We start from the raw sequence: 27,260 nt of genomic DNA, 5'->3' as shown, positions 1-27,260 counted from the left end.
ACCTGATCAGATGAAGGAAATAATAATACTGAAGACAGACAGAAATCTAGAAATGACAGATGAAAAAAGAGAGATTTGAGAGTTTTAAAAAAATGTCTGTGAGAACTATCTGACTTTTTCAGAAACAGCAATGTAAGAATAATGGGTATACCAGAAGCAAAAGAAAGGGAGAAGGGAACAGAGACAATATTTAAACAAATAGTGAGATTTTCCCAAACCTATGGAAAGAACTGGATCCTTGAACCCTAGAAACAAACAGTATAAAATTATCTCAATCCAAAAAGGCCTTCTCCAAAACACGTTATATTAAAATCATCAAAAATTAATGACACAGAATTCTCAAGGCAGCCAAGGAAAAGATAATGGTAACCTATAAAGAAATACTCATTTGATCATCAGACTTTGAGCAGAAACTTTATGAGCTAGGATGGAGTGGAACCAAATATTTAAACTATTGAAAAAAGACTGCTAGCCAAGAATAATATACCCATCAAAGTTCTCCTTAAGACATGAAGCAGAAATAAAGACCTTTTCAGACATACAAAGGCTGAGTGACTTTTCCATTATAAGGCCTGCGATACAGGAAATACTAAAGGACAGAGGCAGGAAACTGCAATTCTTTTTCAGAATAGGTTATTATATACATAAGTATTAAGAGGAAAAAAACATTTAAAGATAATAGAACTGCAGTTGTTAATCACCTTGAAATATAAAAAAGGAATAATCTGTAGCAACAAAAACATAAAATGTGAGGGAAGAAAAAGACTATTATATATATGAAAATTTCTTTTGCATCAATTTAATGGTAACCACACAAAATATATCCAGAACTGAGACTCATAACTTAAAAAAAAAGGAAACAAAGGAAAAAATCATGGAATACTACTAAACAGAAACATAGAACAAAGAAACAACAGGAAATGGAGCTACCAAAAATCCAAAGATAAAAGTTATATTTCATTAATCACCTTAAATGTAAATGGACTGAACTAAGCAATGAAAAGCTGGAGAGTAGTAGAGTGGATCAAAAAACACAATCTAACTCATGATGCTGCCTTCAAGAGACACACAAAGACAAATATAGAAGCAAAGTGAAAAGGAGGAAAATGATACATTAAACAAATGGCATCCAGAGAAAAGCACATGTAGCCATATTTGTATCTGATGAAATAAGACTTCAAGATAAAAAAAAGGTAAGGAGAGACAGAAAAGGACACTTCATAATGATAAAAGGAACAATATAGCAAGAAGCCACAAGTGATAACACATAAATATACCTGCTTCCAACCAGGGAGCACTAAGATACATGAAGCAACTATTAAGAGAAATAAGGGAAAAACAGAAAAATAAATCATAGTAGGGAACCCAAATACTCACTGACAGATATAGACCATCCGAACAGAAAATCAATAAGAAAATAGCCTTAGACCAAAAGGACATAATCAAAATTTACAGAGACTTTCATACAGAAATATCAGATTATACATTCTTTTCTAGTACACAAGGAATATTCCCAAGGATAGACCTTATGTTGGAACACAGAGCTATACTCAATACATTCAAGAAGGCTGAAAGTACTCCAAGTGTATTCTCTGACCACAGGCTTTAAAACTGAAAATCAACTGGAAAAAAAAAAAAAAAAAAGGGAAAAACCACAAATACATGGACATTAAACAACATAACACTAACGAAGCACTGGTCAAGGAAAAAATAAAAGGAGAGATCAAGAGATACACAGAGACAAACAAGAATGAAAATACAACATATTAAAACCTTTAGGACACAGTAAAAGTGGTTGTAAGAAGAAAGTTCATATCATTACAGGCCTATCTCAAGAAACAAGAAAGATCTAAATAAATAAGCGAACAGAATATCACAAAAAAAAAAACCTAGAAAAAGAACAATGGGCCTAAAATCATCAGACGGAGACAATAAAAATTACAGCAGAATTAAATAAAATTGAGAACAAAAGACAATTGAAAAAATTAATGCAACAGAGCTGTTTCTTTGAAAAGATCAACAGAATAAACAAACTTCTGCCTAGACTCACTAAGTAAAAAAACAGAAAAGACACAAACAAAATCAGAAATGAAAGAGAGGTTATAACAGGTACTACAGAAATATAAAAGATAATACGAGAATGCTATGAAAGATTACATGCCACCAAATTCAATAATCAGGAAGAAATGGACAAGTTCTTAGAAATATACAACCTTCCTAGACTGAATCATGAAAAACAGGAAAGCCTAAAGAGATCGGATCAGCAGTATGGAAATTGAAGCAGTCATCAAAAACCTCTCAAAAAGTAAAAGTCCATGACCAGATGGCTTCTCCAGTGAATTTTACCAAACAATTCAAAGATGATTTGATATCTGTTCTTCTCAAACTCTCCCCAAAACGCTGAAGAATAGATGAGGCAATACTTTCTCATGTATTTTATTTTAAAAGGTCAACATTACACTCAAATCAAAACCCTGTAAAGATAACAAAAAAATAAACTATAGATCAATACCTCTTATGAACAGACACAAAAATCATAAACAAGATTCTACCAAACTAAATACAGCAATACATAAAGAGATTATACACCATGATCAAATGAGGTTCATTCTAGGATGGTTCAGTTATTGTGCAACACCACATAAACTAAGAATAAAAATCATTTGATGGTAATAACAGATGCAGAAAAAGCAATTACGATACAGCCTCTATTTCTCATTAAACACTTAAATGAGTATAAAAGGAAAGTACCTCAACATAATAAAGGCCAAATATGACAAACCCTCAACTAATATCATAGTTAATAGTTAAAAACCAAGATGCTTTCCCTCAAGATCAGGAATAAGACAAGGTTGTCTGCTCTCAGCACTTATTCAATATAATACTTCTCCATCTTTGTAAGCAGTTCAGTGTGTGCACATGGCTTGCCATGTATGAATGTACTGGATTCTTTCTTCTTGTTGCTATTCTGATGGGGCGTTTTCTGCTAATGTTCTAAATTGTTGATTCTATCTTTTTTCTTCCTCTCATCTACTGTAGATTCTTCGTAAGGTATTCTTTGTTTTAAACTTCTCACTTTATATATTTCCTTGAAACGACTCTCAGGGGTGGGTTCTGAGAGCCAGTCCATTCCCCTTTCCACAAATAAGTACTGTCAACTAATTTCCTGAAATCGTTTAAGGCATTTCCCCATTTCTCACATATGACAAATAGAAGAATACATAATAAATCTACCAAAAATTTTAAAATTAAGAAATGTTAGAATATAAGAGATGAAACAGATGAAAACCTGAAATTCAATTTAGTTCAACTACTGACATAAAAGTGAACTCATGTTCTCTTAGCTGTCTTTCAAAGGTAACCCACTGTATATTTTTTTCTGTGGGAGTGTATTAAATCAATAAGAGCTATAGTGGGGGAAAAAAAGGAATTAATAATAAACAAAGGGGTATTTAGTATCCCAAAAATGGCAAAAACAGAAGAATAAAAAAGATACAGAGGAAGCAAATCAAAGGCATATTTTCTTTGAAAATAACCTTCATTGGCTTTTTTTTTCTTTTTATACTTGCATTCACCTTTTTTACATTTCTAAAAGCAATAATTTTGAACCCTGAATCACCTGAAATTCTTTTAAAAAATATGCTTCAGCCTTACCTTAAGTTGTATAAATGAGAATCTCAGACATTTTGAAATGTCTTTAGATGATTTTAATGTACAACAAGATTGAGACCAACTGATGAGAATGTTAATTCATTTTATATTTTATAGCTGGCAGTATGTTTCCTAAGAATGTCTGTTAAATGGTTCACAGGATCTGCTAAATAATGAAAGCTTCCTCTTGAGGAACTGAGAACTAAGGAAAGATGACTTTATTCTCTCTTGTACCAATAAGTTAGATAAATGTGAATGGTCAACACATTTCAATCATATATATCAGAGACACCAGACTGGATTTGGGAAAGATCCAATGACATGATGTCTATAAAAGACATACTTTGATTCAAAGTTAAAGTCACAGCATGGATAATTTTATGAACAAAAATATGTAAGAGAACCATAAATTTAAAACTTTTGTCTATTCTTGTCCATTTTTAGAATCAAGAGGACATTAAGATATGATTAGATATTCTTTGTAGAAATTGCAATGATTATTAGATTTTGTAACAGATAGATTCATTATAAATTATTTATCTACTTTGAATTGTTTATTAGTAAGTAAGGCAAAATATAAATATCACGGTGTTCATTAGGATGTTCATATATTTATTAAATGAATGAAAAGATCGACATTTAGTTTTCCACGTCTTATTTCAGAAACACTCGTCCAAAAGAGAACAAGAATAACTCAAAGAACAGCAGCAACAATCATCTTAAGAAAAATGCCAGCAAACACTCACGTTGCACTTTTTATGTATTCACTCATTTCAGCCCCACAATGGGATACCATTTTTGATTCTCATTTACATATGACAAAACTAAGACAAAACGAGATTAAGTAACTTTCATAAAGTAACAACTGCTAAAGCTAGTTTTTGAGACCATAGGTCTGTTCCTGAATCTGAGCAAACTGAGGATAGAGAATTAGAACATTTCCCTCTATTAATTGATCTTGTCCTTCACAGATACCCATTTAAGCACAGCAAATTTTAAAAGCTTGTTTTGTGCAAACTGTTTTATGTTTTAAAAGAAAACTAAGATGTTAGTTTCTTCAAACAGCAGTGTATTTCCCCATCCAAATTATCTACATGGACTAAAGCAATAATAGGTAGAGGATAAAAGGCAGATCTGCATAAAGCTGAAGGAAAGTAAAGAAAGCACTGTTAGAGAAATAACCTAAGTCCCCTTTACATCTTGGAGAAGCAGATGTCAGATTCCTAATATTTCTAACTGAAGCTTGTGCTCCTCCCCGGGAGAGAAAAGTTTTGACCATTAGATTTCATGAAAAATAAAATGTTACCTATTTCCAAACCTGCAAGCTCCTGTTTTACTGTAGAATGGACAATTTGCTGGATCTTTCTCCATTATTCTTAAGTCCAGGGGTGGTTCTGGATTTTGCCATGTAGCACCATTTCCTAGCTATTGAAAATACTGATGGTATAAAAATCTATTAAGAATTAAAGGTGAAAATATTCAAAATATTTGTCAAAAAAAAAAAAAAAACCACAACACAAAACTGATTCATAGAGAATATACACATTTAAGTTGTAACACACAACCAACACTACAAACGACTGTCCTGAGGCTAGTGAGCTATATGTCTATGTTGGCTCCCAGTCACTGCCCATTATCCGGCCTCGCTAACGCTACCTTTCCGTCCATTCATTCTGAAAAGGTTCAAAAACCTGTTAGGGTACCATCTGTGAGAGAAATTTAAGTATTCGGAAGCAAGTTAAACCACAGTGGGATGGATATGTTGCTTATATTATATTAAGACCTATAAATAAGTACAGTTCACAGACGTGATTCAATGCCATTTGTTTTTGTTCATCAATAAACTTTTGTTGTGCTCTTTTGCTGTATAAAACATAGAGCCACAAAGTTATGCCAGATATCCATACTCCATACAAACAGCCTATAATAAAATTAACATTACTAGAAGCATTATTTTTTTAAAGCATTAACTAGTCTTAATTTTTTAAAAGTTTTAAAAATATCTCATTTTCAAATACCTGAGTCTGTTCCAACATCTTCTGAACAGCTTCCTGCAAATGCAATGGGCTAATGAAAATCTGGAAGTTACACAGTCACAGCTAGTTTTTCTGGATGAAAATCTCATGAGTAACAATTTAAAAACCTTGCATATGCAAGACTTCATGTTCCTAATTTCCCTTCTACACTGCAGATATTCTGAACAGGTTTCAAAGGAATGTAAGTACAGGAAATGTAACAAAAAAAACATTTAAAAATATTTAAGGATTCCTATAGTAGTTTCAGAAACAGCAAATTTAGTATATTAAAGCACAAACATCAGTCTAGTTTTTAAGATGAGGTATCAGTGAATATTATTAAACAATGCTAGTTAAAACATTTAATTAAGACTAAAATTTGACATGAACAGTAGTATTTAAGATTTATGGGACATTTAAAACTTCAATGAAGCAAAATAAGTTCTGAATATTCCAGGAAATTTCTACCTAATTGGCATTCAAGTTTTTATTATGTTAGACTTCTCTTACCTAGCCCCTTAAGAGACATGATAACTCTACCAGGCCATTTAAGAGTTCTCTGTAATTTAAGAATCTCAAAACAGACTCTTGTTCACTGTTCCTGGATCCATATAAGTGTCCATATCTCAGTAAATGGTGTTGCCATTGACTTGCCAACTTGTTCAAACTAAAAACCTAAGAGAATGACCTATGTTAACCCTTTCCCTCTCTACTTTCCGCCAGTCTACCAAGAAGCAGCTTCTTGATTGTCAACATACTCCAAATATTGTACATATCTTTACTTAGCACTACATTTGTTCAAACCACCATCATATATTATCTGGAAGTCTTCTAACTGGTCACCAATATTTTTGTCTCCTGAAAATCTATAGTGATCGATTTTGCCTCATTTAGAAAACAGTACTCACATAAGAGTGCCTAAAATTTGCATGAAAATTAACTGATGGGCTAAAATATAAAGTTCAAAGACCCTGGGGGGTACTTCTACACCATGATGACTAAGACATAAGCAAATCCATTTTCCCCCATTATGAGATGATTAACTTTTCAACTTTGTTATTCAACTTAGCACTACCCAGAAAAGGTAGTCTGACAAATTAGTTAAGAAAAGATGAGCTGTGCAAGTTTTCAAATAAGTACAGTTTTAAGAAACAGTAGTAAATATACTAAGTCAATATTTAAAAAGAATATTGTAAGATTTAAAAGATATGTACATATACCTTAATAGATTATTTTCTTTAATGAGCAAATTGCCTATTAACTACAGGTTGGAAACCAAGTCAAGATTTAATACCACAACAAAAAAATCTCCTAAATCTTTAATATTTGATTTCTAATTTATCTAACTCAAATATTTCTATTGACATAGTTAAGCCTGAAAGGAACGAAATAAAGACAGCAGCTATACAAAATATTTTTCTCTAAATGAGTCACCCCATATATAGCAAAATCTTAGCATAACACCATTTACTAGCTGTCTGCTTTTGTAAAAAAAAAAAAAAAAGTATTGGCACACAGCCACACCCATTTGTTTATGTACTGTCATGGTGGCCTTGGCACTACAATGGCAGAAGTGAATGGCTGTGACAAAGATTTTCTGGGGTGCAAAGCCTAAAACATTTACCTTCCCCCTTTATAGATAGAAGATTTTTTCCTATTATAAAAGGTCCATTGGGTACAGCTGAAGAAAAACCTTAAATTAATATAATCAGACTTGCCATAGCATGGATCCAAAGAAAAGTATGGTAAGGAAACTGTAGCATATGTCTGTATTAAAAAGTATGACTCTTTCTAAACAAAAGACTCAAACCCTTCACATTACAGCTTCAAATCCACACACACCATATCTGCATGTATACAATGGATTTATCTTATGATAGGAATCACCTCTCTTTCTTTCTTCTCCTCTAGTTTCTTCTTCTCTTCTTCTCTCTCTCTTCTCTGATGTTCTTCCCATTCTTCCCTTAACTTTCTCTTTAAAGGGAAAGAAAAGAGAATAAAAGGTAATTTTCCGCTCATATTTACTTTTTAAAAACATTTAACATATTGGACAAACAACAGAAAAACTTTAAATAAAATGGTTATACCAACAATATCAGCTTTTTTAAGTTTTTTGTTTTTGTCCAAGATGTAATTCTTAACATAGAAAATTCATTTCATATTTTAATTAGAAGTTATTTTAGTTAACTAATTAGCTGGCTATTAATTTGTAAGAGTAAACCTCTTGTTCTTCCTGCTGTTTTCTAGCTGTCTCTTCCTTTTCCTTCTTTAGTTTGAATTCTTCTTGTGCCTTCTGCTCCCTCAACAACCACTTTTCGTGTAAGCTTTCCCTGTTGATATAAAGATATAATCAAAAAAAGGTATCATTCTACAGATATACATAAAGATATATATATATGCACGCCTATATTAATAGTTATATTAGCAAATGACGTATTTTGAAAATGATTTAAAGAACATGAAAGATATTTTATACACTTAAGTGAGAGTAAGAGAATTTAGAAGATTTAAGTAGTGATCCTAGAAAAGTCCTATATTTCAGCAACTATCTACCTTAACATCCTAACATCTACATTTGTGACATTTCTCATATTGAAATAAAATAACACGACAGCTTTACCTTTAGCTACCAATAAAGTAAATAACAAGTTTCAAAGCAACAGCTAGGCTTTCATATTCAGAAAAGTATTATGCTTCTTTTCTATACATTTTAAAAATGACAAGTGCGAGATTTCCACCCTATGAAAACCTAACATCTGTCATAACATTTGAACTAATACTCTATATAGTTAAAAGGCTCCTGTAGTTGGCCCCCAAATACCTAATCTGCTGGAAAAAGAAAAATACTTAAAAGCGAAAAATGCTAAAGGTTTCCAGAAAACATGACAAAGTATAAAAGTCAATTAGTAGGTGTCTCTCTATAAGAGATGTCTATGAGAGATGTTACCTTCAAATGGCAAGCAACCTGGACATTCAGTATCACAAATTTCTACATTTCCCCTCCTCCTGGACCCCCTACCCTCTCGTAACCACTAGCACACTGTCTATGTCCTTGAGCTCTATTCGTTTGTCCTGCTCATTTGTTGTTTTAGGTTTGTATTTCACATATAAGTGATAGTATGTAATTTTCAAATTTTTCAGTCTGGCTTATTTTACTTAGCATGATCTCAAGGTCCAACCAGGTTTTCACAAATGGCAGCATTTCATCTCTTCTTATGAAGGCCGAGTAATATTCCATTGTATATATATGTATCACAGCTTCTTTAGCCAATCATTTATTGGAGGACACTCAATTGCTTCCATTTCCTGTCCACTGTGAATAATGTTGCTATGAACATCGGTGTGCAAATATCTTTTAGGATATGCATTTTCAAGTCTTTGGGGTAAAAACCCAGTAGTGAGATTGCTGGATTATATGGTGGATCAATTTTTACTTTTTTGAGGAACCTCCATACTGTTTTCCATAGTGGCTGTACCTATTTGAAGTCCCACCAGCAGTGTGTGAGGGTTCCTTTTTCTCCGTATCCTCTCCAACATTTGTTATTACTTGTTCTGTTGATTATACCCATGCTAACAGGTGTGACATGGTATCATTGTGGATGTGATTTGTATTTCCCTAATAGCTAGCGATGCTGGGCATCTTTTCATATATTTATTGGCCATTTGTATGTCTGTTTAGGTCCTCTTCCCATTTTTTGATCTGATCATTTGTTTTATTGCTATTGAGTCATATGAGTTCTTTGTATATTTTGGATATTAGGCTCTTATCAGAGATGTTGCTTGCAAATATATTTTTGTCTCCAGCAGTTCTGTTTGGTTTTTTGGGGGTTTCAATCTCTTTGCTCTGCTCACCTAGGAGTTTTTTGCAATTTCTGAAATTACTCATATGGCTCATTTCAGAACTCACTGAGTTTTTCCAGAATTACCATCCTGAATTCTCTGTCACTTGTCACATAATTCTATGTCTGTAAGCTCATTTTCTGGAGAGTTTTCCTTTTCTTTCTGAGATGCTTTGTCACCTTGGTTGCTCAGGGTGTTTAATAGACTATTTCTCTACCTGGTCATTAATGGAAATGTATTCTATTGTTTTTCCAGAAAGATTTATTATATAAAAGTCTCTCTTTAGCCTACTGCAAAGAAGGTGCTTTCCTTTGGTTTTAAGTAGGTGGTGTCTAAGCCTCTTGGATCCCTGCTTTATATAACATCTTTTATTTTTTTGTAGATTTTAATCACACTGTCTCCTCTCAGTTTTAGTTCCGGTCAGTGTTAGCAACAGTTTTGGTAGTGTTTGTTCAAGTTCCCCTGGGGCTCCGTGGTAATTGGTCTCAGAGGATATGGTGGGAAGGGCCCTCTCGGTTGGGAGTTGGCAGCTTCAGCTCAGCCTCAATTTTGCAGGCAGTGCCAGTAGAAATGAACTGTTTTTTCTCTGTGGCCCCATCCTACTTCTCTGCTGCCAGCTGCATAGAAAAGACGTGGCACTTCCAGGCAAGCTGATCAGGGAAGGTGCTGCACCTTCAGCCTTTACCCTCCTCTTCAAAGAAGTCCAGGGGCTGAGAGAGGCAGCTTCTTTATTTCTCCCAGTCCACTGCCCAACATCAGGGTATCTGACCTGTGGTAGCTCTTATGTGCAGATCCCACGCTCAGACGTGCTGCTGTGCAGTTTAGGTGTTTTTAATTCAGTTTTAGATATTCAGCTTATTGTTGTTTTAAGGGGAGAGATCTGAGGACTTTCTCTCACTCCACCATGTTTTCTCAGAATCTAACTGCAACTTATAATTTAAATTTTAAACCTATTTTTAATTAAAAATTATTATAACTTCAATGTCCAAAAGAGAACTATAAATTATTAAAAATAAATTATGCTAGATCCATACAACAACCAAAATTATACTGCCATTAATATAGCTGAATTAAATCCCTGCATCGATACTGGAAAATATGTATATTTAGCCAAAAAAAGTATAGATTATATATGTAAATATCACACACACTCCGCCACCAAAATATACTCTTGTATCAACATTTGAATTAAACTACTTCTAACAGTAGCTATCTTTGGGAATTTATTGATGCCTTTAGTTTTTTATATCTCCTTAATTATTTATTTGTTTTTTTTGCATAGACATTTATGAGTCAACAAAATCAGCCAAAAAATACTTTTGCTAAAAAAGAAAGACAATATGCAGTTTTAAAACTGAGCCAGGTTCCCTTTTCGACAAAGCCTCCCCACAAAGTAAGCAGATTCAAGTCCCTTTTCCTCACATTCACCTAAGTCAACTTTCTCAGACATAAATCAGGATCTTGGGGCACTAGTCCCTCCTTTGGAATCACAGATAGCGTACTGACATACACCTTGAGCTGTTTTACAGGAACCAGAACCCCGATAAGATAGAAAACTGCTGACTGTCGCCGACCACAGTCATGTAAACCCCAGACTAGATGGCGCCGCGGGGCTGATGACCCCAAATCCTAAAACATCTCTTTGTAACTCCAGCGCCAGCCAATCAGAAGACACCCATGAGCTAGGTGACCATGTACTGAATATGTCTGCCCCCAATTTCACCCTTTAAAGCCAGCTTCCAATAAGTAAATGAGGAGTTTGAGGTTTCAAGTATTAGCTTTCCTATTCCTGCTTAGTGCTACCTAGAAAGTAAATCTAATTTCTCCACTGAAATTCTGACGTTCAGTGTTTGGCTCTGCTGGTGCTAGGTGTATGAACTTTTTGATTGGTAGCAATTATAGCTCATCATCTAGGAACACAAATATTTTATGGGATACTGATGTCAGAAGCATGGTGGCGTGAGGGATATGTCCCCTTGAAATTACAAGGAGCTAAACATCTGTATCCCAACAAATAAGATCCAACTTGTACACAAGCACATCAGAAAGATCTGTATATTAGAGCATCTGAATGTCTCATTAAGTCTAGGAAAAAAGAGGAATCAGTGGCAAATGTTATGAGTGGTGAAGGTTTTAAGACTGTTACAGCAAGACAATATTAAATAATAGCAGCCATTTGTAAACCTGGCTGTAAGAAACTGTCCATCGTCTAGATGTAATATCTTTGGCTTTCCAATTGATATACTTTAACATTTAATGATATCAATTCCTTTCCCACAGAATTAAGTTCATTACTATTATTATATATAGAAATAACTTCTTACTAAGAAAAGCAATTATTTTATAGAAATGTATCATCTTGGAGTTACTATATTTTGGATTGTATCTCAAAAGGCTTATTTTCACAAAAATTATCATACATATTTCTTAGAAAGTCCTGACATAATCCTCAAAGACTGTTGTTATTGTCATATTCTATAATCTGTTTACAATTGTACAATGTATATAAAATAATTTATTCTTCTAACTGAATAAAATCTAAAATAAACCTTATCCATGTTAAAAAACATTTTATATAATACATGTTTTGTACTTTTTTTATATATCAAATGTATTCTGTAAATTAAACACAAAGCATATCATTAACTCTTTAAAAAAGTAAATGAAGTTTTATTAGTAATTCAAACAATCAATAAACATAAAACAACTCTTACATAAACGAATTATATGATTTCTTCATTTTATAAGGAAACACAAAAATTAAAACTTTCAGGGTTTTCCAAAAATGCATAAATTTAATGCTGTGCAACTACTAAACTATGCAGTTTTTGTAGAAGAAATGCTTAAAACAATTAGCTCACTAATAGTTTATAGTTTTTGGTCCTTTTGGCTTAAAGTGAAAAGAAAAAGAATTTTAGCAGAACTCAATGATTATTATTAGTATCTATACTTATTGCTTTAGTTTTTCATCAATGAAATTACTCTTAAAAAAAAAAAACCTGGCTAAATCAAATGGTTACATAAATAACGATAGTGAATCGCCTTCTGTGTCATATTAATGACTGAAAGAAAAGCAAGTTTTTACCTGAATATGACCTTTTGTGGTTCATCTTTACATTTAAGAGTTCTTGAGATTAGAGTGAGGTTATCTTCTCTTCCCTAAATAGCAGAGCTCCTACTAAATTTAAATTAGATTGTATGACTCAGCTGTTATTTGGGCCTACACAGAGTATATTCTTTTCATTAAACTTCTTTGTTTTCATTTTAAAAAAGACTTCAGTTGTGAGGCAGCAAAATCAAGGGGAAAGTACAGAGTTACAATATATCTTTTTGCCTCAACACATACAGTCTATCAACAATATACAAGTTTTTATAAAGAAAATCTATATTAGGGAAAGCCTTATAATAGTCAAATAAAATAACTGATTTAACTTTAAGCTTTAAATCACTGCTGACCTCTCTATCTCCGATAGCTTCTCTTCTTTTAGTTGTTCTTCATTGCTAGCATCCTCCTCTTCTTTTTGTGACAGTCCTGATGGAGTTTAAATGTTTGTTAAAATGAGTACTGTAAAACTTTGGTCAATGATTTAGGAAAATATTTAAACATATAAATTTTTAATTTTTACTAAAATGGTACAAATCTGTTATTTAAAATCTGCTCAAATGGCAAAATTTTGGAAAATCTAAACATTAAAAGATAATTCAAGTAACGTGTAACACATCATTTATTTTTTTTAAATGCCTCGGTCATGACACTGAAAAAGGATGCAAGGCTGTGAAGGAACATACATCTTTACAAAAGAAAGGCATCTAAAAAGAAATTGTTTTTTGAAACATCTACCTAAAAAGTAATTTAGGCAAACATCCTGCACCTAAGGATATTTATACTTCAATATATCATCCCACAGACTAGTACTAATAAATTATGAAGTGGGAAAACAGACTTATCATAGTATCAATCTAGGACAACAGCTCTTAGGTCCATTGGAGCTGCTATGAAACATACCACAGACTGGAGCACTTATACAACAATACAAATTTTTTTCTCACTGTTCAGAAGGGTGAAACTCTAATATCAGACTTCCAGACCAAGTCTCATACATTCATTGTATCACCTGGCAGAATGGGTGAGGGAATTTTGTGACACCTTTTCTTGTAAAGGCACCAATCCATTAACAATGATTCCAAGCTCCTCAATTAAGATCGTTTTAATGTAGAAAGGAGGCAAGAGAATTAAAATATGAATCCAGCCAAAATCAGAGCCTACAAAGTCCTGAACAGCCCTGCAGCCAGGAGAAGGGGAGCACACAGTCAGAACAAAGGAAGACTTTTGCTGGAATTGCTAACAACCCATTCCCCACACCTGTGAAGGGGAAACAGGAACCAAGAGTCATTCCCTGTGGCTAAAACCATGGAGAACCTACGGGCCCAAGGCTGAGAACTGCCAGCAGGCCTTTCACTCTACACATTCCTACCTTTTCACACTAACTATCCTTCCCCTTCTCACTGCCGCTATCAAAGGAAATGGGAACTAAAGAATGACATAAAGAATGAATTCCCTGAACACTCAGGTCCCTCTCAGTGCCTTTACTGTCCCTCAGTGTCTCTCTCTGCCTCTGAGAAGAGACCACACTCTGTCTGTGGAGCGTTACCCCTTTTCGATAAACTCTCCTTTTGATGCTAACTTTGGCATGTGTGTTGAATTCTTTCTTCACTCTCCATTAAAAGACCCTCTTCTCTCAGTGCAGGGCTGGACTACCCCCACCAACTTGAGATAAGCTGCCCTGCCCTGCATCAATACCATGTCACCTCTTAAACGCTATTCTCCTAACACCATCATATTGTGTGCTAGGATTTCAGTATATGAATTTGGCCACTGGACATTTCAGCATGTTACTATTTCATGAATTTGAAGATGGGAGAGATAAACATCAGATCAATGTGCAAATTTAAGCAAATTTATATGACCAAGAGTGATGCAACTTGATTTATAGGCTTCTTAATGGAGCAAAAAGTATATATCTTCTTTGTATTATTTTGCCATATAGAGTGTAACATGAGAATATACCAAACATCCAAATGGAAGGGATTTTATATGAGTTCATAAGATAACTGGCTTTAGCTTTTCGACATAATCAATCCACATATATAATATAGTAGCTGAACCATTTGTTTCAATGCCACTAATATTTTCATCATCTACAATTAAATAATTTAATTCTAATTAGGATATAGGTTAAATTTTTAATGTTTCATTTGCTTTGGTGGTCATGTAGCTTATAGTCAAATTTTAACAATGTCCAAAGAGAGACAAGGAAAAAAAAATGGCATAGGTAATAGAGGCTCTGTTCATCTCCCTGGCAACTAAATCAAAGTTGTGACAAAAACAAGGAGCATCAGCAAGGAAAAATCACCTGGGATTTAGATAAACAAGCCATACTACTACAGAGAAATGAAAGAAAGCATCCTGCAATGGCAGAAAGTAGGACGGGACAAGGATGCAAGGCTGCCTGATCCCTAGTAGCTGAATGAGACGGAGGCTGTGGCAATAGCAGACACTTCTTAAAAAGGCCGTATCTGCAAGGATACTTTCACGGTGACAGGCCTGCTTGCTCTGAGCACCAGTGCCGATTTGGCTGTGCACAGTAAGCACCAGGGACTTACAAGGACACATTTTTGGACTGAGGGCCAAGGCAGCACTCAGGTTGTTCCCTGTTGAGCCTTCTCACCTCCCAGTGCACAGACACAGAACTGTCATAGCCATGACACCATCAAACTGGATCACAGAGGTCGCTCCGCCCAGAGGATTCTCTGAAATCCCACCTCCCACAACTTGTGGGCCCAGCCAAGCCACACCCAAGTTTATCCTGAGTGAGTCAGGTGCTCCTTGCTGAGCAGCACCTAGACTCCCACTGGAGGCAGCTGGCCTTGGTTTCTGGTGTGGCCTTTTGAGGCAACTATAAACACAGCATCTCTAGATTGCTTGCTGAATCTTATCAGGGGGCCCCGGAGGGGAACGAGCTGGGGCTATAAACTTGGCCTACCACTGAACCCCTCTCTGGACTGTGCCACTGGACACCACTTCACAAATCCACTCTCATAAGACCAGGAGACTTAGGGCATTTGCTCATTAGTCCATAGAAACAGACATGGAAAGGGCAGCCAAAATGGGGAGACAAAGAAACAGAAGCCACATGAGAGAACAGAACAGAGATCCAGGTATAATAGAGTCAAGAATCTAACAGATGCAGAGTTCAAAACACTGGTTATGAAGATGCTCCGTGAACTTTTGGGAAGTGTACATAAATTCAGTGAGAACTTCAACAATGAGATAAACAAAACATAAAAATGGAAATGGAAATTATAAAGGGAGTCAGTCTGAAGTAAAGCATACATTACCTGAGATGAGAAGTACGTTAAATGAAATAAACAAAATGAATAAAGAAAAGGATCAAACGACCTATCTAGAAGACAGGAAAGCCAAGAACAGTCAGAATGGCAAGAAAAAGATGCCAAGACTATAAAAGTAATTTAAGGAGCATATGAAACACTATTAAGAGTCCAAATAGTCATCTGATCAGTGTACCTGAAGGAAATCAAAACGTTGAACAGCTGTTTGAAGAAATAACGATGGAGAGCTTCCGTACCTTGCTGAAGGAAAAGGACATAAAACCCCAGGAAGCTCAGAGAATCCCACACCAAGACACATCATAATTAAAATGCCAAAGTTTAAATACAAGGAAAGAATCTTAAAAGCAGCAAGAGAAAAACAGTTACCTATAAGGGAACATCCCTAATACTGGCAGCTTGATTTCTCAAAAGAAACTAAGCAGGACAGAGGGTTTGGCAAAAAATATTCGATAGGATGAAGACCCAGGATCTAGAACCAAGTATAATTTATCCAACAAAGCTATCATTTAGAATTGAAGGACAAAGAGCTTCCCATACAAAAATAAGCTAAAGGAATTTATCACCGGTATTATAGGAAATGTTGGAGGCACGTCTTTCAGAAAAAAAAAAAAAATATATATATATATATATATATATGTATCAAAAACAAATAAAGAATAGTAACAATTACCAAAAGATAAAGTGGCTGAAAGGATAAGAAAACAAGCCCTCTATATATGAAAAGGAAGAGGCTGGAAAAAGATATTGCTTTGATGGACCTAGAAGTTATTTAAGTCAGATAGAGAAAGATAAACACTATATGATTTCACTTACATGCAGAATCTGATGAATAAGAAGAAGTAACTAATGAAAAATAGTGGATAATTTGGTGACAGACAGAAGGGCGTGAGGTTTGGGAGGGTGGAAGAACGGAGTGAAGGGTTAAAGAAGTACAAATTAGTAGTTGATAGGTGGTCATGGGGATGAGGAGCGCAGCATAGGAAATGCAGTCAGCAGTAATGCGTTGATTAGATGGAGTGCTAGGGGAGAGTATGAGAAATTAGGGGCATACATACTATATAGATTTCTAACTAATGTACTGTATATTTAAATCTAATTAAAATAAATAATTTTTTAAAAATGGATGTCAAAGATCAAACATGTCCTAGAAGTCTGTCTGGAAAGCAAGTTCCAAGTAGTGTTTAAAAGTACACATTGCCTGAGATAATAGAAAAAAGTAGCCAGTGTAGCACAAAAGATTGCTAGATTAAACGATGGTAGCAGTTACACAGGTGTAGTTTCCTCGTTTGTTTTAAAAATAACATCACTGATGAACAATTATTAGATATTTTGCACAATCTTGGTTCTAAAATCCTGCACCTCTTGTTCTCACAACATTTTGTGTTGCTGGTGTGCTATTTGTCAAGCAGGAGATAACTCCAAGTTCTCAAGAAGAATTTATGACTTGGTTTTTCATAAAGAATGTTTTCAAGGCAGTTGCTCCAGTTGCTGATGTCCAGTCTTACATAAAAAGCATCATCTATGACTAAAAATTACTGACTCCTCTCTGTTCCCTGGAACTAACTCACTCCTGTACTCCCTGGCCCCATAAAAACTCCCTACTTTTGCTTTTGGGGAGAGATAAATTTGAGATATTTTGCTTTCCTGTGCTTGCTTTGGTGAAATCAAATAAACCTTTTTCTATCTTTAAGCACTAGAGCCTTAATGGTTTTGGCTTTACTTTCACATTGGTCATAAGAACCTGAATTTTGTAAGTTGATTCAGAACCATACATACATGATGTATATGTAACATATATGCCTGCTTTTACATGTATATCAATTCTGGGTATATCTATAACCAGTAGTATATCATACATTAGACTCTTATTCATTTACATAGGTGCAAATTTTGTGTTCTGGTATGTAGGAAATTGTCCTTATTCTTTGGAGATGTATGCTAATATGTTTAGGTGTGCAATATATATCAAATAAATCTGTAAATTATTCAGAAATTATATATATATGAAAAAGTATCTATGTATGTATACATATATGCATTTATATATGTATATAGAGAAAAAAGGGAAAAAAGATGACAAATATTAAGTGGTAAATCTAGGTAAACAATTTATAGATGTTTATTGTACTATTTTTTCATCTTTCTGTAAATTGGAACATTTTCAAAATAACATGAAAAAATTATTTTTCCTACAATTTATATCTCCTCCAATATAAAATTTAAATTCTAGGGGGAAAAAAAGCAGTAAGAGTAGAGATGAACAGAGGGGAAACTGAAACAATCTTAAGGAAATGCAATAGAAGTTGTTCATGATTCAGGAGACGGCAAGCTTACAAGATTGTTTATGTGTCACATATACCAAAGGCTCACTCAGTCCTAGATTAATTTGCTTTTCTAAGCATGTGCCCTTTACTAACACATACGGAGGATAACTCAACTCAAAAAATTACTCAGATAAATAAATGTCCTAAACTGGCACAGAGGACATGACTTATTTACAGATATGTCTATTGCCCAGACACAGCTAACACTCAAAAATATGTGTTGACTCATTCAACACTCCCAGATCCCCAAAACCAAGCTCACACACTTTACATAGGTAATTACACTCAGTTCAAGTGTAGCTTTCTGTATAGAGGTATAACCAAATATATTCAAACATATGTATATATGCAGGGATCCCCAACACTCAGGCCATGGCTTCATCAGTCACCATCAGTCCACCACTGTGCAGCTGAGTGAGTGACAAAAGAGAGAAGCTTCATCTGTACTCCTCATCTCACTGCCTCAGCCCCACATCAGATCATCAGGAGTTAGTCTCACAGGAGTAACACTTCCTAGTGTCAATGAGGTTGGGGACTGCTGCATGTTACGTACAATAAACCTAATTGTGTTAAAGGGTTTTAACTATGTTTTTACATTTTATATTATCTTAAATTGTGACATGACAATTGATTTCAGATTACATAAAGTGGAAGAGGTTGTCAAAAGGCTACCTATAATTCTGAGGTCAATATTTCATAAATTTCTTCCAATTATTAGCAAAATCACTCTAACAGCAATAATCTGTGTTCTAGACGCTGGGTAATGTCTGCCTATTCAATGTGACACAATGAATGAACAGCAGTTTCTTATTCCACAGTATCACTAGGTAAAGAATTTTGAGTCAAAGTAGACAAAACTAGGAGCAGAGCTAATAATCATCATCGAGCTGCTTAGTCTTGGATATAGCATTAGCTAATCTGTATATTCCTAAGCATAGTAGTGACCTATATCTTTCAACAAACGAATCCATCAAGGGACCTCATGTAGCTGACTCCACCAAGACCTGCTGTGAATGAACTTTGCAAAATCAAAAGGAAAAGAATTCCACACAACGCAAACATAAGCTATCACTGAATTCAAAATGGAAAAATAGAATGATATTTTTACAAAAAACTGTCTGCTATAAGATTAATGTGTGATAATTGAGAATTTTAGAAATGAAAAAATGAAGTACAAGTGTAACGCCAACATGATTTCCGTTTATCCCTGATACTCTGTCCTGAGTATATTGGACCAGTTTCCAAGCAGTAAAAGGAAAAGGACATTACATGTTGCAGGTGAACAGAATGATCACTCAATTCCAAAGGAGTTACATCAGGACCCTTCCCCTGGAAAACAATCTTGTACAATAGCTTTGATGTACTGAAGCAGTTTTGTAGTTTAAAACTTCCTGCTAAAGTGGAAAATAAAGGGAATAGGGAAAGTCCCCAATATAGGCATGCATAGGACAGCTGGTGTGACCTAGAATTCACCTGTGCTTCATTATACAATCATTATAATAAATTAGCATTGTGATTAAGGCTGTACCCATCATACATCTGACTCGTGACAGTTTCAAAAAGCCCAAACATTGTAGGAAAAGAGAGGTCTCCTTAATTCCAGAAAACAACACATCCTTTACTCAAAGTGACCACTCAAAATAATGAATATTGTACCTCTTAGATTAATGGATAAAATGCCCAAACACATAACGAATGACGCAGCAGCTTTCTGTGGAGCCTGCCTGCTCTGTCATCTGAGGATATACTTTCACTTGGCAGAAATCTTTGGGGCCAGCTACTTTAGGCAGCTTGCTCTCCGTTTTGAGAGTGAGTTTACTTTGTCTTCAAGGTTGATCTGCCCCTGATGGCTTATTCTCCTTTCTAGAAGTTGCTTTTAATAAAATTAGCTTGCATATATTCAATTTCTGGGGGGCTGCCTTCAATTCTTTGTCGACCGGAAAGAATGGGGGTCCAATAGTTGCAGGACTCCCTAGAACCAACGACAGACATACTGCTAATAAAATAATCACCTGGAAACACAAATGGTAAATGAAACCAATATGGCTGTTTCTCTTTGTTTAGTTGTATTTTTTTCGTTTTTCAAAGCCCGAATGTCCTGGTTACTTGAGGCCATAGTCACTGGATTTCAAGAGCTATCTGTGACAATTTAATAAGCATATTGTGGACCATGTGAAGGACAACCATTAGAATCCCACACTATGTTTTTAAGTGCTTTGAACTGCATTTTAAACTGTTATTTAAATACTATTAAATTTATTGTATTAAAACATAGCTTTATACATAATGTTAGGTTGTGCAATGTTAAGGCCAAATAACATAATGGAGAGCTGTATACATGAAGGTTCCAGTTTTATTCATAGAAACTGGACAGGGCAATAGTCATAGAAACATTGGAAATGCTAAAAATATGTATTTATAAGCATTGTACCATAATTGTGTTCTGACCATTTGTTACACAAAATCCAAACACCATATTGATGTAGATTTGAATAGGTTCCTTAATTTTATTTGGTTTTCTGATTTGTAAATAAGAGTTTCATAACTAGTTTTATGCTTCTAAATATTTAATAACAATAATAGTTTTATACTTCTAAATATTTAATAACATTAATAGTAAACTTATATGTAATCAAAATCCTTGACCAATGCTGGATTTATAAAGAAAAAGTCAGAGTACTTACCATAGACAAGGGTTGAGCTCCGTGACTGTAATTAACAAGTCTTCTCAATAATATTAGGTACGTTATACTTAAATGTAATTGCTAAGTGATGATTCAGCATAAATTTCCTTTTACATGGATCTAACAAAACTGTATTTAGGATGCAGCAATCATCGTAATTGTTCATCAGATATTTAACACTGTGGCCTGAAGTTAAGAGTGGGATACGGGTATAGAGAACAACTTTTTACACAGAAAAGACGAGGATTCGTTACCTGAGTCTCTCAGTCGAGCGAGTTCCTGCCGACGTTTTTTTCGTTTTTCCTTTTTCAGCAAGGCTCTGTACTTCTTGTGGCTGGAAGATCGAGACATATACCAGCGTCAGCGCTGCACGCGCAACTCTCCTCTCCTCTGCGGCCGGCGAGAAGAAATCGCTCCCATTTTAATGTGCTCAGATATGAAATCTTTTTTCACGGTATTTTGATTACACAACCGGCATCTGCCACCGCTTCGCAGCTCCATTCCTAGACCGTAGGTTTTCTCCATCCTGCCATTTGTTTTGGCAGCCCAAGGCAACGCCCAGATTAATCAGCCCAGTTTCCCTTTCCTTCTTGCCTGAAATATCCATGCCCAGCTCTGTCCTCTGCGGCTCCTTTTCTCACCAGCTCCTCTTTCCCAACCAGCTTACCTTGGTTTCCCTGTAAACATGTTCTCCGACGCCGCGGTCCAACCTCGTCCCTCCGATTTCAAGAGCCGCCCGGAAAAGGTGGGCCTAAAGGCGGAAACGCGGTTGCTCTGCCTCTCGGAAAAGAACAAACACGGAATACTGGAGTCTTCTGTCAGTTGCTCACCTGATAAAAGCTTTTGTAACTCTGTTTCCTTCTGGAGAAATCTTTTGGGGGTTCCTTCTCCACTGTGGAACTAATTATTTTTCTCCTGAGAATTTATCTAGTGGGTGCCTTTTTACTGGAAGATTAAAGGCCACCCCCTCCCCTTTTCCCACGTGAACTCCGGAAACTCATCCCAAACAGTTGCTGTCTTTATCCAGGCCTTACCGCTTCCCCAGCTCCACGTCTTACCCCATCAGACAAAGCTCCCATACTCCGCTGTTCCGTTGAACCACCTAAATCCTGAACTTAATTCTTTGAGCTTCACAGTTGCAACCCCTGCCTCCCAGGGATTTATTATTTAGGGCCAGGGTACCAATCCATAGATAATGTGTGCTGCATACTTACCTACCACAATCCTTTCAGACTGATGTGAGGTTTTGGTGGCGGGAGGGAGGGGAGAGTTCCGAAAAATTTAGAAAATTTATTTCAACGTGTGTCATTATGTAATTTTAACCTCTGTATGTGAATTTGATATTTATATGTTGCAATATGATTGCCACTAGTAATAATTACTTATCTCATTTTCCTTTTACTGCGCGGGCTAAGTTTGGTCATTATTGTCTATATTCACGCAACTGTACATTATATCTCTGGCACTTATTTCCTTCTTGTTGCAAATTACTTTCTTGAAACAACTCAGATTTTTTTTTTTGTACATTGCATGCTTTTTTGGTTTTTAATTGTGCTTAAATATATAAAACATAAATTTTACCATTTTAACTATTATTAAGTGTAGTGCTCAGTGGAGCTAATTACATTTATATTGTGAGTTGAGTTTTAAACGAAGGTGACAGTTACCTAGGTAGACAAGGTTGGGAATGGTGTCGCACAGCACCACAAACAAAGGTACTAACATGAAATAATGTGAGATCTGCCAGAAAGAATAATTTTACCATCTAATTTGAAGTTCAATTCCAGAGTATCAATGACTACAATGACAGAGTTGAACTGAGGCTATGTTTTCTTGGAGGAACTAGTAAACCATGCTAACTAGTAAACCATGTGCTATAATTATGTTCTTTAGGCAGTGGAGAACAACGGAAAGATTTTAAATACAGGCTCACTGTTGTCATATTTATATCTTACATATTTACTCCGGTTTTGCAATATAGAAGATGAAAAGGTAAAGCTGGAATGTTAAAATCAGAAGGTGAGAGATAATGAGGAATTAAGTTCAGTCAGTGAATGGGAGAAAATAAGATTTCTCCTCGCTCATTCTAATGAATACGTACAAGGCCAGGGATAAAGCCAAGAAATGTTTCTCCCAAAGACACATTGCAGCTCCAAAATAACTTACAAACCTGATATTATGATTCAATAACTTCCCTACTCTTCCCTTGGGCTCATTCCCTTTGTCCTATTGTTACCAGAGAGTAGGGTCATCTTGCAGGGTGTTCTCCAAGTTCTTGATCTCTCCAACAAAGAATTGAGCAAGAAATCAAGATAATAGAAAAGAAAAGTTTTATTGGCAGGAAAAGTCCCTTCCAGACGTGGACGTGGGCCTGAGCAAGAGAAGTGGAGCTCAAAAGGCCTGGTGATAAAGCCTTTGGAGTTTTTATCCCTTTTTGCTGTGGCTGCAGAGATATGGGTACTCATTCCCTCAGGGGTGGGGAAGGCACCTTTCACTGAGGGCCATACAATCTGCCTCAGAGGAGAGGGGAAGATTATAGTCCTTGCTCCTACCAGTTTCTCAAATTCCTTTATCTTAAAATATCCAATATTCTGAGGCACCATATTTAGGGATGGTGTGTCCTGAACCTGTCACCAAGGACTTCATCAAGTGCAGGGATGTAGGGAGAGCAGTGTGCATACTTGTGTTGTTGCAGAAATGTTGCAAAAATCAGACCTGTGAGAAACCAGGTAGCACTGGGAGAGTCAGAGTTGGAGATTTCAAGGAGAGGAACTCACCTCAGCCCTGTAGGTATTGTAGGAATCTGACCGCAAGCCCTTGCCTTTGATATGAACCATCATTCATTTACAACTTACAGAACTTTTTTATTTATTTTTAAAGTATACACAGTTAGATATTTTTCCTTTTTTCATTTCTTTGGGAAAAAGGCCCTCTCTCCCTCGAAGAAAAAATAATTCCCCTGAAACCTGGTGACTCAGGTTGTCTCGCTAATGATAAGGATCATCAGTCCATTGTGGGCACAAAAGGCTTTAAGCCAGACAGGACCCTTAGAGTCTGACAGAGGAGGGGACCTTTAGCCAAAAGGTTTTTTATTCTTTAAGGAACATATTAACCAAGACTGTTTTCTTTTACTTGATAGTAGGCAAATCGATACTAGAAAATTAATAGATATTGTTAATAGATTGTTAATAAAATTAATAGATTGGTTGCTCATGGGCACTATTACGCCAGCGGGAAGGTGGCTCAAAATCTAAGATGGTCGATGGCTCACAACCAAAGTTAACAGCAGAGACTTCCTAGGTGGAGAGATCAGCCAAACGGAAAGGTCCCAACCCTGTAACCCCACCGACATCTTGGGTCAAAATCTTTAAAAACCGCGCCATACCCCAGACAGGTGCGACTTCTCTGGCCCCTTCCCTCAAGACCAGTGAACCTCGCCCGCAGACCCTAATAAATAATAAAGCCTGTTTTATACTTCGCTTTGGCTCAATCCCACCCTCATTCTCGTCTCCTCCGCCCTATCAGATATAATTTAAATAACAAATTTGTATCTTTTTTCCTTGTCTAGGGGACAGAGGTGACTTTTAGCCAGGAAACCCAAGACCTCATCCTGACTGACACAGAGAGGGAAAGAACTCCATGAAACCTCAGGGGGCGGAGACTGTGACCCTCCTTGGCAGGAAGCAGATATGGAAGAAGAGACCTCCTGCCTGTCAACATCCATACTGATAATAAGGGGTTCGTGGCTCTTAGGAACATGTTAGGCATGAAAGTTAGTTAGGGGGTTTCACATTTGCCTGCAAAGACACTGAGGTCATCCCATCCCAGAGGGGTGCACCCCAGTCTGCGCACAATTAATCAAGCGAGAAGGCATTCTGGGGCTAGAAGTAACTACAAGGAAGCAAGTAAGGAGAAAATTGGTACTAGTTTAATCTGGTCATTGTACTTAAGTGATGAGATGAAGACCCCAACGACCTTCGACTCACCTGAGCCTTGTTATACCATCATTATAATGTGATGCAAATGCCCACAAGTTCATTATTATCATTATAACAGACTGAATTCTGGAAACAAACATATGCAGAAAGCAAACATGCTCAGTCACTGAGTGTTGTCCCTCCCAGTTGTCCGTGAAGGAAGCCCATGCCTATAAGAAAAGTGACTGCCCACAGCAAATATAGTAAAAGCACCAAAGGCTTTGCTCTTGGGCCTCTGTGCTCCCCTTCTCTTTCTCTGCCCACTTCCACGACTGGAAGTATACTGTACTTTACCCTCCCTTCCAAAAAAGCCATTCTTTTCTGCTGTGCTTCAGTGTGTTGCTCAATTTTCTGTTTGAGACAGCGAGAGCCTGGACATGTCAAGACAGAACCCCACTCTCTGGTAACATCTTGGCTTTTCTGGCCCTGTGAGGACTTTTAAATTCAATCTGATGATTCCTAGTAAAGCAGAATTAAAAATGCCTATCTGGTTAATTAACATTCTTTCTGGGCTTATTATTACATATTTCTGGGCAAATAATTACCTATTTTGCAAATAAGTGAGTCTTAATCTGGCTACCTTTGGTAAACATAGGTGTAGCCAGTGAGAAATATGTTTCAATAAAAATTGAAATTGGGTTTCCTGGCTAAATGTCACTCTGTCCCCTAGACAAGGAAAAAAGAAGATACAAATTTGTTATTTAAATTATATTTGATTCTTATGCTATTGTCTTTTAGCTTCTATTTTCTACTTGTATTTTGGACTGGGTTCTAAATTCTTCCAGTTTCCTAAATATTTTTGTGACTCTTTGAACATGTTTTCAATTTATAATTTTTCTCTCATCCTTAAGTGGGAATTATTAAAAACTACAATTGCTTTCTCCAAGCCACGCAAGCTAAAGATGGACAACTTGATATAAAATTCAAGAGACTGTCACAATGGCTCATGTTTGAACAACCTCAGTGACTGGAGCTGTGTGGGCCACGAGAAGAGTTTGCCTTGGTATCTGCAGACATCATGAGGGACATTTCAGGTGACGGCAGATGCTTCCAGCCTCACGTCTAGAAATGTGCTGACAACCTCACAAACTCAGAAGCTGCTTTATAATTGGCTCTAATAATCATTTTCTCTTGTTTTCATTGACATAGGAGGCGTCTATACAGTGGCTAATACAACCTGGTAAACAACAGTAACAGCTCTGAGAAAGCTGAGACTCAAAACACATAGAATCATGCAAAAGGGAACTTTGTATGCGTACTGAACCCAAAACTAACACTACATTCAATTGAATATAGGACGGGGTCATTCTGCATCCCTGAACTCTACCCCTTTATAGTAGAATTGCAGCTGGAGTGGTCATTGCCTCTCTTTCCTCAAGAATGAAGAATGATCATGAGACAGGGATGAGGGAGGGATGAGGGGGGGTAGGTAATTATAACAGGAATTGTAGCCTCAAATGTTGCATGGAGCACTTCGGGCAAAGCCCTTAACCACCTGTTGGCCCATCTTCGGCCCTTGAGGCCATTACCTAATAACGGGACTGCTGGACTCAGGTGTAGTTAGTGTTAGGGTGCAGTCTTTATTTCATTTGTGATATATGGCTGCAATAAAAAATGCTCTAGCCACCCATGGATTCCTTGTCTAGAAGAACTGACGTGAAGAATGTGAGGTGGAGGAGCTACGCTGGATTAACTCGGAACGCAACTCCTGCACACACTCAGATGTCTGCTGGCTGCCCAGCTAGCAGCCAAAGCAGGCAGTGCACAACGGGCTTTCAGTAGTGCATGCTCTCAAGGACGTTTCCTGCTGTTCCCATGGTCCTTATCTGCTCCTGTAACCCAGCAGCACATCTCGCTCCCATTCCACTGGGAAGGCAGTGGCTCCCTCATGAGATAACCCCTCCCTTCCAAACATGGGCCAAAAAAACTCTGCTTGCTGTGGGTCAGCAGCTTCATTCCTGCAGCTCTGACTGGCCGCTCCTGATAAAGCTTCCCTGCCTCATGTGTAATAAATGACATTTCTAACTGTTATGGTCCTCCTGGTGATTCTTCCAGAGTATCAACCCCAGATGCAAGCTCCAGGCCTAGGGCTCCTGAGTTACATACAGCTTAACTGCCCTTCAGAGCTAAGAAGCAATTACTGGGTTCCTACTCAGGAAATGAACACAGAGGTCTTTTACATTTATACAGAGCTACACCAAGGAGAAAAAAGGAAATCAAAACATAGCTGATGAAAATCTCACTTTACATACATATGTTATTGTTAACATTATTGATAGAATCATGATCTGAGGATTTACTTTATGTGATCCCAATTACCTTGGGTTATGGATTATGAAATGGCTGAGAATATGGCTT

The 27,260-nt window shown here is 36.3% G+C and overlaps 1 protein-coding gene across 2 annotated transcripts in view; it reads right to left on the bottom strand.

The window, feature by feature from the left end:
• The window catches only part of LOC107506715 (U2 small nuclear ribonucleoprotein auxiliary factor 35 kDa subunit-related protein 2), a 50,791-nt gene that overhangs the window by 20,207 nt on the left and 3,324 nt on the right, over window positions 1–27,260 (bottom strand). Inside the window, exons 2-8 of one of the 2 annotated variants that reach the window (XM_036235672.1) lie at window positions 21,593–21,703; window positions 21,180–21,259; window positions 12,963–13,038; window positions 7,888–7,996; window positions 7,554–7,640; window positions 5,670–5,702; window positions 4,958–5,076 (exon numbers count right to left, since the gene is read on the bottom strand). In XM_036235672.1, coding sequence (XP_036091565.1) covers window positions 4,958–5,076; window positions 5,670–5,702; window positions 7,554–7,640; window positions 7,888–7,996; window positions 12,963–13,038; window positions 21,180–21,259; window positions 21,593–21,612 — 524 coding nt within the window. In that variant the 5' untranslated portion in view covers window positions 21,613–21,703. Of the gene's footprint in view, window positions 1–4,957; window positions 5,077–5,669; window positions 5,703–7,553; window positions 7,641–7,887; window positions 7,997–12,962; window positions 13,039–21,179; window positions 21,260–21,592; window positions 21,747–27,260 lie in introns of those variants that run through there. The other variant, XM_016137532.2, reaches the window with a different exon arrangement.

The sequence above is a fragment of the Rousettus aegyptiacus genome, unplaced genomic scaffold, assembly GCF_014176215.1.
Source record: "Rousettus aegyptiacus isolate mRouAeg1 unplaced genomic scaffold, mRouAeg1.p scaffold_m13_p_19, whole genome shotgun sequence".
NCBI lineage: Eukaryota > Metazoa > Chordata > Mammalia > Chiroptera > Pteropodidae > Rousettus > Rousettus aegyptiacus.
The sequence above is the reverse complement of the archived record's forward strand: the minus strand, read 5'-3'. Positions and strand labels throughout refer to the sequence as shown.